Source organism: Cebidichthys violaceus, unplaced genomic scaffold, assembly GCF_023349555.1.
Source record: "Cebidichthys violaceus isolate CVI_PGR_0920_01 unplaced genomic scaffold, fCebVio1.0.p SCAF_3, whole genome shotgun sequence".
NCBI lineage: Eukaryota > Metazoa > Chordata > Actinopteri > Perciformes > Stichaeidae > Cebidichthys > Cebidichthys violaceus.
In genome coordinates, this window is record NW_027176483.1 from 20,856,335 (window position 1) to 20,869,083 (window position 12,749).

Genomic DNA, 12,749 nt, shown 5'->3' on the forward strand with positions numbered 1-12,749 from the left:
CTTATTGTTAAAGCTCTACATAAGTAAATAAATCCTAACTATCATGAACAGAAGACAGTGTGACTTCATTTACAGATGTGAACGGTATTAGCTGACTGTAGCACAGACAGAAAATACAACATAAACTCCCATTTCAATCACAAGTCCTTCAACAATTTTAATGAAAATAAACTCTTTTTGTACAGTACAAAACAAATGAATATCCACACAGACCCCAGGCCTGCGCAGCATGTTGGTAACTGGAATGTACAGCAAAGCACCGTCATCTGATCAGAGCTGCTGTTGTGTTCTGAAGAAGTGGGAACCACCGGCTGATGATCTCTTTACCTTTTAGGATTCAACGTCACAACAGAACAGAACAGAACAGAACAGAACAGAACGTGTCTCTTAATCGAGGATCTCTCTTTGGGGAAACCGATCTAGAACACATGGAGGGGGTTTCACAAAGTCAAACTATGGCTCGCTTATTCTGCCCTGAAGGCTGAAGGTCAAACACGTGGTTGAAGGAGGAGGTGAGCATGAAATGGCCTCACTGATTGTCACAAAATAAATGTGTGTGTGTGTGTGTGTGTGTGTGTGTGTGGTCCATTCAGAAATAACATGACCTGATGTAATATATAAAACGTGACCATATTATATATATTTAATCTCTAGGTTAAACTGGATGGCATATAACATATTATTATAATAATAATAATGGTTGTACATTATTCCTGCTGCAGATGTTTCAGGTGGAGATCATTTTAACTCTTTATACTCTGTTGTTCAGTTAGGAAGAGTTTGAAATATTTCAATGTGCAAAGTAACTAAAGCTGCACATGTAGTGGAGTAAAAAGTACAATATTTCCCTCTGAGATGTAGTGGAGTGGAAGTAGTGGTCCGGCCCTCCACAACAGTCCCTGTTTCTCATGTGGCCCCTTGGGGACAATAACTTTAAAATATTCACTGATTAACAGTCACTGAGGCTAGCAAAGACATCAGGTCATTTCCAAAATATTCTGTCATTTACATATTCACATGTCGAGTGTTTCTTTTTGTCTGTCCTCAACAGAGGTCCAATAAACAGAGAGCCCTTAACGAGAGCGCTCCCCACCTTACTATGAATGAGCCCATGTCCACTCCTGTACATCGAGGGGATCAACCTCATGAAGTTAAACACATCTCACTGCAGGCTAGTAACCCTCTCTGAACCTCGAGCAGCGCTCCTGCATGCCTCTCATTAACAACAGGCAGCTTTTTTTGGGGAGCCTGGCCCGGGACCCCGAACAAACTGGTTTAGACCCTCGGTCTGGGACTCTGCTGTCACCCGCACTGATCTCTCACCGGTAACGTAAACTCACGACTGTACAATGTAATAAGACACTCCTTCATTGGGGGCGTGGCGTAAGCAGGACGGGACGGTGCGTTCAGGTCAGGACATTTAGCAGACGGTTGCAGTACAACATGTTGCTCCTTATTAACTGTGCAAGAGAAGATTCATTACTACTCATCTTCAATAATACTGTTCAGGTTTACCTCCATTCATGAACATAAATAGTGTTTATGTTCTACAGTCATTCTGGACCGGTTCTGTTCATGTTAAAATGGGGCATTTAATTAAAAATATGACTAAAATGCTTTTGTACTGCTTACACTTGTGTTGTATGCATGCCTGTGTGTGTGTGTGTGTGTGTGTGTGTGTGTGTGTGTGTGTGTGTGTGTGTGTGTGTGTGTGTGTGTATATATATATTAATGCTGTCCGCATATCCACAACACTTCTCCTTGTGTGTCTTCTTGAGTCCAGTTGTCTGGTCTCTTCTGATCTCCACCTGAAGGAGAACCCAGAAAAAAAAAAAGACCATGAACTCAAGTTCACAATGTTCACTGAGGGAGTAAATCAAATCAGAAGAAGAGTCCTTTTCTCATAGACTTCCACACAGTCAGACTTCTTTTTGCAACCAGAGGAGTCGCCCCCTGCTGGTCAGTAGAGAGAACGCAAGTTTTAAGACAGCTTCAGATCCTGGTTCATTCGTTTTGCTTCCACACTAAAAAAAATAAATAAAAACGCACCAGAATCCACCTGGAAACGTACTGAGACACACCTTTTCAATCTGTCTCAATTTAGTTGTTTGGTCCTGACCAGGGTTCAATTTGACAGCTTTCACACCAGCCCAAATGACGTACTAACCAGGACCCTCTAGAACATGTTTTATAGATTACATTCATTCTCTTCAACATGACCACTCTTTAACTGATCTTTCTAGACGCTCACCTGGACTCACTGCTGATGTTCTGCAATCTCTTCAGGAGTACCTTCCTCCATTCTCTCATCCTCCTGTTCAACGTCCTCCTCCATCCTCTCCTCCCCTCCTGCTTCCTCCCTCTTCTCCTCCTCCTCCTCCTCCTCCTCCTCCTCCTCCTCTCTCCTCTCTCCCTCCCTGGCTGCTGGGGTGCAGCCGTGCGGCCCTCGCTGCCTCTGGTTGCGCCGTAACTTGCGAGCAGGGCCTTTACTCCTCTGCCCTAGAGAGGAGGGCTGAGTCGTTGCCGTGGCTGGACCGGAGGATGGGGACACGATGGGACACGAAGGGGAAGAGGATTTGGACAATGACAGACTGCTCAGAGTTGATGTTGAGGAGGGAGGAGCCGCTGTGGACAGCGGATGGCAAACACGTGTAGACGTTGCGGCGGCTACAGACGGCGGTATGTGTGATCCTGAGGAGCCACAGGGTGTCTGGGATGGGTGACTGTTTGCTGCACCCTCCAGGTCTGGGTATGGGGCAAAGGTGGAGGATGCATAGACTGTGGACAAATCAGGAGCTATAGAGCAGCCAGCTGCTTCATAGTCAGCAGGACCTTTGGGAGGAGAGTCTAAGATAACATGAGATAATAATTAACACATATTCTTGTTAACAGTTTGACTGTGACATATGTACCTGAGTAATAGTTATAATAACATTTTTATATATCTTCCAACGAAAATAAGAATATGGCTTTTGTGTTTACTCCTACCAGGGCCACTGCTGGTCTGGGACTCATCGGTCATTGGCGGCTCCGCCTCCTCTTGGATCGTTGGTACTGATGCTAGAAGACCTGATGTGTGAGAGAGAGAGAGAGAGAGAGTGAGTGTGTGTGAGTGAGAGTGTGAAAGAGAGTGAGAGTGTGTGAGTGTGAGAGAGAGTGTGAGTGAGTGTGAGAGAGTAAGTGTGAGAGAGAGAGTGTGAGAGTGAGAGAGTGTGAGAGAGTGAGTGTGAGTGAAAGTGTGTAAGAGTGTGAGAGTGAGAGAGTGTGAGAGAGTGAGTGTGTGAGTGTGAGAGAGTGTGTGAGTGTGAGAGTGTGTGTGAGAGAGAGTGTGAGAGTGAGAGAGTGTAAGAGAATGAGAGTGTAAGAGAGTGTGTGAGTGTGAGAGTGTGTGTGAGAGAGAGTGTGAGAGAATGAGTGTGAGAGAGTGTGTGAGTGTGAGAGAGTGAGAGTGTGAGAGAGTGTGTGAGTGTGAGAGTGTGAGAGAGTGTGTGAGTGTGAGAGTGAGTGAGTGTGAGAGTGAGTGAGAGTGTGTGAGAGTGTGAGAGTGAAAGTGTGTGAGAGTGAAAGTGTGTGAGAGTGAGAGTGTGGGAGTGAGTGTGAGAGAGTGTGAGAGTGAAAGTGTGTGAGAGTGAGAGAGAGAGTGAGAGTGTGAGAGTGTGAGTGTGAGAGTCTCACACACACATACACACACAGAAAATGGACCAAAGTCCAAAGAATACATATCTCTGTGTGTGTATATAGAATCTATAGAAATGGTAGGTTAGTTGACGTACTAAGTCCTCTGTAATGTGAGAGCTGCTGGTAAACTTGTTTCATCCTCTCGATGTTGAGCCTGCTGCCCTCTGCGTGGTTGATCATTGGTTTTGGGTAATCAACTCCCACCACACAGTTGGCTGCCTTCTGGACCGACTCCGGGGCGTTCCACGGCTCATAGATGTACCGGTCGGGGTAGTCCTTCAAGGCGGGGATGTAACGCCTGCGGGAAATGTCATGGTAGATGGTAAATGGACTGTACCTGTAAAGCGCTTTTCTAGTCCCCCGACCACTCAAAGCGCTTCAACACTACACGTCATTCACCCATTCACACCCTGATGGCATGGGCTACCACACCACCTTTGCTCATTCTGTATAATGCAAGGTAACTCATCACACCTCAGATGCCACTGGTAAACACTGACGTCATCACACAACCTGGTCTTTCACAATATTCTCTGGGATTAGGCGGCAAAAGATCCCTCTGCCTAGGAGGCCAGCAAACTGTTGCCTGGCCCTCATCTGCCTGCGCACTGCGCTCTAGCGCTCTAGCTAGCCCAAACATCTGACCTGGAACCACTGGAATTGAACAGAGGGTGCGGCGACACACCTCCGACAACAGACCTAGTCCTAGCGAGACCCGGCGGCATACCAATGTCACCGTCGAACGTCAACCGTCCAAGCTCCCTGGACATGAAAGCAAAAGCCTGAAGATGTCACTCAGGGTCTGGGCAGACGAGTAAACTCCATCCCTGGAGGCTCTGGGACAGAGACAGGATAAGGTGAGACAATGAATTACCGACACGTCCCTCGTTATAACTCCAAGCAAGAAGATCATCGCTCAGTCGACGCTGAGGATGCTTTATCTGGTGACACTAATACAGAGGCAATGGTAGGTTCAACTGGGGCCACACGATCTGGCCCCCTATTATCAGGCTGAGCAGGAGCTCTTTCATCTGAGCAGACTGAGATGAAAGTCTGCCAACCTTGAGAGCCAAAGTGTCAATGTGTCCTTACTTCTCTTGGTGGACCACGTGAGACCGCCCTGAGCCTCTTTGAGGTCGTTGGGTCTGCCGCCGTACAGCAGGCAGAACCACTCTTACCCGACAGCGGCTTAAAACTACAGATCACGGAAAGTCATTTTCATCACGACGATGTGCCGCAGACACACCTTTGTGTGGTCAAAGGTAGAAGTTGTTCAAACTATAATATCATTCATATGGAAGACGACACGGTATGGTAGAAGATGATGCATAAGCAGCGGCATTAAGTCTACCTGATGTAGTCTCCTGATGGGTCAGTTCTCCTACCAAAACCAACGGGGCAGTAGCAGTGGAAGAACTGCTGGAAGAAGGCACTGCAGGACAGCCACATCCAGCTTCCAGCATTTACACTCCAGTCTGCATCCAGCAGCAGCTCCTCAAAGACCTGCAGGAACACAAATACATTCACAGAATATTGTGATTTATAGGAGAAACAATTGGTCTTAAAGTGAACATCGATGCCGCAAAACTTGAGTTTTAGATTACTTGGTTCAAAAACGTTTGCGTCGTACCTTCATGCCGCTCTCCCAGCTGATCCACAGGTCTCCCCTGGTGAGAAAACAAGCCACGGCATGCCGGGCCAGGTGGTGGATCCAGCCCTCCTGTCTGAGCTGAGTCATGATGGCGTCAATCCAGGGAAAGCCAGTCTGACCCTCGGCCCACTTGGCCAGCGCCTCTGGGTTCTGGTCCCACGGGATCTGACAACAAACATATGTGCAAGACAGTTATTAACTATATACTCTTCTTTCTCTTCAGGTGTGGAGCTCCTCTCCAGCAGGACCAGCTCCCAGCTTCAGTTTGGGGGACAGACCACATTTAAAAGTAAGACGTTGATAATGCTTATAATTAGGGCTGGCTCAGGCTTGCCTGTTATTGTATTGTAGTTGTACTAATACTACTACTCATCAATCTCATTATGTCTATAATTTCTGCCGTATTCTGTAACAGCTTTTCCTTGTGAGGGTCCAAGAAAAGAGGACGTCAGATACTGTACAGATAATTGAGCAAATCTATCATCGGTGATATTGGGCTGTACATATAAAATGGAATATTTAAGTCTTAAATGAGACAATATGAAGGGAGACATATCCACAGGCTAGAGCGTGAACAAAAGGCCCACCTGGACACAGATGGGGTTTCCCTCCATGCGGTCAAAGTTCGGGTTGTTGGTAGCGGCCGTGTAGAAGAACTCCCTCCACAACAGCTGGCCGAACAGCGACAGAGGAGGACTGCAGCGCTTCCGCAGCTGACAAAGAGCACGAGATCGAAAGAAGAAGAAGAGAACGATGATTGCAACTGTTTTAAACACATACAAGGCCCTCACCGTTAGGGTTGGGTACCGAAAAACGTATGCCAATACGTCCGCCGCTTCCTTTCGGTGCCGAGGCAAACATGCTCATATTTCTGCAAAAGAATTGCTGAAGTTTATTTATATTTATTTAAGTATGCTGTAAACTGTTGTTCACAGTTAATATATTGTTCATAGTTTGAAGTTAAAAAGTTTGAAGCTGTAGTTTGAAGCCATGTGTTTTGTATTTATATTTATAGTATACTTCAAACAGTTCATATATTGTTCAATTTGAAGAAAACAAATTGCCTCGGCAATAAAAAAAAAGCCTTTCTTTAATGTCGTCAGTCGTGGTTTTGTGTGTTTGTTTTTTTTTAAAGTATCGGTTCAGGCACCGTTTAGCACCGGTATCATTTTAAAAGTATCGTTTTAGCACCGGTATCGGAAAAAAAACCCAAACGATCCCCATCCCTACCCGCTGTACAGAAGCATGCAGCGCTTTAACTTGCGTTCCGCTGTGACTTTCACGACTTGACGGAGAACTAAAGTACCTTCATGTAGAGCTCCCTGAGGTTGTAGTACAGAACCCTGCAGGACAGACAGCCAAAGCGCAGGTAGGGGCTGAGGCCAGTAGGACTCGCATACAAAGAGCAGGTGTTGACGTGAGGGTGCTCAAAGTTAGCCACCCACACCTATACAGAGACACACACACACACACACACACACACACACACACACTGTTATTAGCAAATTGCCTTAATTTGTTCCTGGTGTGTTTGGTTATTATTTGAGATTTTGTCATTATTTGAATACAGGATTTTATTTAAGGGTTTAGTTCGCAAAACAAACTCAAACAGAACCAACGAATGGGGTCAACGGTCAAAGCCACAGTGTTGGAGAGACACGTTATTATAGGTTAAAGGGTCAAAGAACAAATACAGACTGTAAACGGTTTACCTTCTTGTCAAGGTGTTTGTTGAGTCGGTCCAAGGCCTCCGACTCTCCCCCCTGCCACACGGCTGGAGGTAACCCTTCTGTCCTGAAGCCTGGACACATATTTACATGGAGAGGTCAACGGTCACACATTAAGCATTTATTATCTAGCGAGCCAAACCTGTGCTCATCAGCAATAAGAGTCACACAGCTGTCACGCTCTAAGGATGAATAGAAAACACGGATACCTAGCTCTTCCAGTGAAGGTATACTGTACAGCTGATCGTGGTTCTCGGCTATCGCAGTGCGGCATTCGTCCATCTGCTGCTGGGTGATGGGAGGCAGAGGTCTGCTGGGCAGCTCCAGTCTGCCAACGATGGTCTGAAAGCGCTTAAAGGTCAGAGGAGGACTGTTGTTGTTCGCCTCTATTATCCTGTGAGCAATACAGAGAAGAGCAGCGTCCAACAGAACATTGTTCATGATCGGTAAATCATTTCACACACACACACACACACACACACACACACACACATATATCAAACTGTACGGGTGTGTGCTACGAACCTATCCAGGTTGTAGAGGGTGTGTGCGTTTCTGACAATGGTCTCCACTCCAAACTCCTGGGCCATCTTGATGATGGCTCCATCCCTCTCCTTCCCATAAGGCTCCGGGTCATATTCAAACGTCAGCCTGGTCACTTTCCATTCCTGCAGGGAAGGAACCAAACGTGACCTCGCTGTTCTTAACGTCACAGAAACAAACGGTCAAAAGGACTTGTACTTGGGACGGTGGTGCTACTTTTAGTGCATAAGGGTGAGGCGTGTTTTTCTACACTGTGTTGCGATAAGGTCCAAGGTGGACCCTGCCTTCGTCCCAACGTCAGCTGGGAATCGGCTCCAGCCCCCCCTGGACCCTGAACAGGATAAAGCCAGGGCCCAGTTCTGCTGTTTTCTACCACGTCCAGCTGTTGTTGCTGTAGTCCTCATTAAGTAGAAGTCAGTAGAACCTGGTCATCTGTATAAAACAGACACTTCACCTCTCTGTCTCGGAGAGAGAGAGAGAGAGAGAGAGAGAGAGGGGCCAGGAGAAGCACATTGGTCTGACTGAACAGCACCTTTACATACATTAAATAAAGTCCCTGGATATAGATGTAGATATAAACTCATCTATAGGAAAATGAATATCTTAAATACTGTGGTGTTCAGGTAAGACTATAGCCCAAAGTTATGTGCTTTAAGTGTTCTTGAAGTTATTTTAATTAATAAATGGAAAGAAAAGTTATATTTGTCTCCTCCCCTTTTCTTTGCTGATCCGAAAAATGATCCGATCCGTGACTCAAGAACCGTGGTACGATCCGAACCCCTACCAGTTATTAATGTATGCTTTCCCTTACACATTGTTGTGTCATTATGTGTCAAGTGTGTCAACCTAAGGCTCTGTTAAAAAGGTGTTTTCAGCAGTACTGTGTTGGTCTTTTGGTCCGGGACAGACAGAGAGGACAGGTGGTGGGTAGGAGGACGTACCTTAAACAGCCTTGGGAAAACATCAGTGGGCTGCCCTCTGACTACAAACAATCTGGAGTTGAGCTTCTTCAGACTGCTGTCCAGGTCCTCCAAAGCCTCCAGCAGAAACCTGCACACACACACACACACACACACACACACACACAAGGGGGGAATGGAATGAGTCAGAGGTGTTTCCAAACTAAAAGGCAGCAGGGCGGAGATCAGGGGTAATCAATTAATATTCAAAAGGTCCAGATTGAGAAAATCTCCTTGTGTAAAGGTCCGGAACATTACAATGATATCCAACTTGTGCTATTTAGTGCCATATATACTGTATAAATATAAATATATATATATATATATATATATATATATATATATATATATATATATATATATATATATATATATATATATATACACACACACACACACCTACGTATGTACGTACGTATGTACGCATATATGATACTGTGTGAACGTAGTCTGTAAACTATAAGTAGCCTACTAATCGGATTTAACAGGCTGTTTCTATTCCTGTATATTCATGTAATACATGACGTCAGCAGCTACCGCCCCCGCTGCTGACGTCATGTTTCCACCTGACGTAAACACACCGACGCGATCTCTCGCAGACGCGTATAGCGGGTTCTCCTGCATGCCGAACATACAATAACTCGTTGTGGTAATTGTTCCGACTCTTCTATGGTGCTCTGCGGGTCACTCTGTCCGCTTCAAGCTAGCCTCAGCTAGCATGAACCGACTCGGAGTGGAGGCCCAAACCCCAACTCCAATTTATAAAAGCATCAAACAACACAAACAGCGACCTGACACACTGTCCACACATCGAGCGATGTACGACAACGTGTAGTGGAATCAATTACGAAGGTCAATCACTAACCTCCATCGATTGATTCCCACGTTAGCGGCACCGGCAAACCACGGGTCTAGAATGTAAACACAGCGCACCGTGTCCGCTCCGTTGAGGGCCTCCTGCAACACCGGGTTATCGTGCAACCGCAGACTTTTGCGAAACCAGTGCACTGAATTCACCACCATGATCACTTCTTATTCCATCACAGAGAAGAATCCAGAGGGTGCTGTCGAAAACGAGCCAAAGCAGCAGTTATTCAAAGGGTGGAACAGTCGAACCCCGAGCAACTTCACTGGCTGTCAAACCAACGATGAGGGGGCGTGGTCTTCTTCTTCTTCTTCTTCTGCTGGTTTTACGGTGGTTGGCATCCATCTCATTGGTGCGTTACCGCCTCCTTCTGCTCCGGAGTGTGGATCAGCCAATAGACTTACAATATTCCCCCAAACCAAAACAAACAAAACAAAATGATAATAATAAAAAAAAATAATAATAATAATAATAATAATACAAAATTAAAATAAAATAAAATAAAATAAAAAAATTACAATTAAAATAAAAAAAATAAAAAAATTGAAATTAAAGTTCTAGCCTCTGACAAGCACCCTTGTACCACATCCCTGCATTTCATTCATACATTTGTTGAGTTCCCTTGATAATTGAGTTATTAATGTTTAATAAGAATAAACCATGTATTGTTCAATTGTCATTATTTATTTCTTCATGAACTATACAGTACATACTCACACTTCCATGACATAAAAATAACAAGTAAATACATGATGTATACAACTAGGTTGCAAATTAACCCTCAACATCAAATATCAGATGAAATAACCAGCATTAAATACATCTGTATCAATAACCTAGATAATTACTGCTAAATACTAGATACTGCCATCTAGTGGTAGAAAGGGTGAACATCTACTTATACAGGCTACGCTCTATTAAAGTCAAGTCAATAGAATGACATCTGTGATTGAAGCACATACCAGTACATCGATACAGTTGGACATATAGTTTAATCAAAGTCATTTTTGTGTTCACAGAGTTGTTGTTGTTGTTGTTCGCACTGATATTTAATTGTCCACCGTATTGTGCTGCTGCTTTAGTGAACTCAGAGCTCAGACTGTAGAAGGAGACGAAGAGTAAAAGTGTTCATCATTTCTACCACTAGATGGCAGTATACGTGTATTCAAACCAAAGATTTAGTCATGTTTACTTGTGCCTTTGTTGATTATCTAGGTTACTGATACAGGTGTATTTAATGCAGGTTATTTCATCTCATATTTGATGTTTAGGGTAGTTACAAACATCATGTACTCAGACCTTCAGATTTGTTACTATTTTGAAAATGTTGACCTTAAGCTAGGTCAGCTTCTCGGATGTACAGAGGGCCCACAGAATTAGAAACATTTCATTTTAAAGAGAAAACCATTAAACCTTCAATTCTTATTATAGGGAAGAGGATCCCTAGTTACTTGGCCAAAGAGGGACGCCCACAAAAGTATCAGTGGCTGCAGTCTGGTGGACTCATTGACACCAGTGTCCCAGTTTAGCAGCAACCCGTTTCACAGAACACAGGACCAGGAAGCTGCAGAGAGGGAGTCTGCTCTGCAGAGCCCAGGTGTGAGTGTACTGCTGGACAATGCTGTCAATGATCTGCCACAACCTTTTAAAGATGGACTCAAGAGCCTGATTGATGTTACAAGAAGACATTCTCAGCACTGATGTTGTAGTTGTATCTCTTTCTTCTACTTATAGAATGTGAAATGAACACATTGCATTGTGATTACATGACTGTATTTGACAGTGTGGATCAGTGTGGATCAGTGTGGCAGGTGATTGGTATATGAGGCACAGGTGCAACAGACGGATGATGATGCATGGGTGACGGGGAGATCACACGGTTTTTACCGCACACAAGACACACCAGAGGGAGACCAGGAAGATGAGTCAGAGAGCACATCATGTCACCGTCTGTCAACCGAAAGCCTGATTAAACGGGACCCTCCCCCACAAGTGAAGGAGCCTGGAATGTCTTTGTCGAAGCGAGTCAAGATCACCATCTTCTCCCGACTAGTTGCTGGAATTAGTCACTATGAGTGCCGTGTTTTGCAGCTCTTGTGAGCCAAAGCCGTGACGATGGAACTCATGTGAGCAGATGAACTGAGATACAACAACACAAGTCAAACAGAGGAATGTAATCACAATGTAATGCCACCGCTAATTCTGAAGGCCTCTGCTGTTAGGGGAGTATTTAACTTGTGCTGACATGTTTTATCTCTCAGATTACGGTTAAACAGTTTTAAACGGTTTTAAACGGTTTTAAACGGTTTTAAACAGTTTTCAACAGACCTCCTCCCAAATCAGGCTTCTGCAGACCAGTGACCAGCTCAGCAGGTATGTTCCTCTCCTCTCCTGCATGCTGCACTAAAAAACAAATGATTGCAAATATCAAAGAGAGAGTATTTGTGTATTTGAGGACAGACTTTAAGAGACAATAACTGTGTTTGCATTCTTTCATTCCCTGAGTGGTGATCGTGTTGAAGAGGGTTGCAGCACAATTGGTTTCGCAAGACGCGCGTTACTGAAAAGGAGACGAGGAGGTAAACTATTACATGCATTGAAATCTCCACAGCAAACTACAGAATTCTAAAAGTTTCTTATCTTGATTAAGTGTGGAAATAGCGCGACAGAGTGAACGTGTCATTGGAACCCATTTTAGGCTTCGTTGCGTCTCATTGAGAGACACGTTTAGCTTGTAGCTCAACACCACAACGTTTCTGTGGAGCAGTTGGGGGTTATATTTAGGTTGTGTTGTTCTGTACTGACTATGTGTACAAGTATACTCTTGTTACTCAAGTACTTTGTCTAAACTAAGCAGTGTATTCAGTGGTTCGGGTGTCTATTTGTGGTGGGCCGACATGAATGACTGAAGCAGAGAAAAACACACTGTCCTGAGTAAAGGTGCTATAGAAATACAATATTTATTCAGAGTATACATGGAAACTCACATTCTCCTCCTCCATACATTATATTAAGCAGGAGAGACCGCGTCATTGCTTCACTCACAGTACACAGTACAAGCAATACAAATTCAAAAATAGTTAGAAACATTTCTGGAGAGTGAAACTCGTTTAGTTTTCGAGGTTAGCTAAAAACACCAAGCGGCAAACCTTATGACGTCGTAACAGAGAACTACCACAGAGCTACGCTTATTAGAAAACTGAAGCAACGTCTGCAATGATGAGACATTTTCCAATCATCTGTCGCATGAAAAAGTGCATATGCGTTGTCCACATCACACCGCGTAGCTACAGACGCCGTACTACAGCCGTGGAGCCAAATATGTC

The 12,749-nt window shown here is 44.5% G+C and overlaps 1 protein-coding gene across 2 annotated transcripts; it reads right to left on the reverse strand.

Annotated features, from left to right (window-relative positions):
- Positions 1 to 144: 144 nt before the first annotated feature.
- LOC137881813 (cryptochrome-2-like) lies at positions 145 to 9,860 on the reverse strand. Of its 2 annotated transcripts, none has more exons than XM_068723946.1 (13): positions 9,424 to 9,860; positions 8,541 to 8,649; positions 7,582 to 7,724; positions 7,266 to 7,450; positions 7,042 to 7,130; positions 6,636 to 6,776; positions 5,917 to 6,042; positions 5,309 to 5,494; positions 5,030 to 5,181; positions 3,774 to 3,976; positions 2,989 to 3,069; positions 2,252 to 2,832; positions 145 to 1,808 (listed from the first exon to the last, which is right to left on the reverse strand). In XM_068723946.1, exons 1-12 carry the CDS (start codon positions 9,579 to 9,581, stop codon positions 2,258 to 2,260), a joined length of 2,148 nt encoding a protein of 715 aa, XP_068580047.1. In that variant the 5' UTR covers positions 9,582 to 9,860; the 3' UTR covers positions 145 to 1,808; positions 2,252 to 2,257. The 2 variants fall into 2 exon arrangements, with proteins under 2 accessions (XP_068580047.1, XP_068580046.1); XM_068723945.1 differs by having other exon boundaries at positions 2,252 to 2,847.
- Positions 9,861 to 12,749: the final 2,889 nt, after the last annotated feature.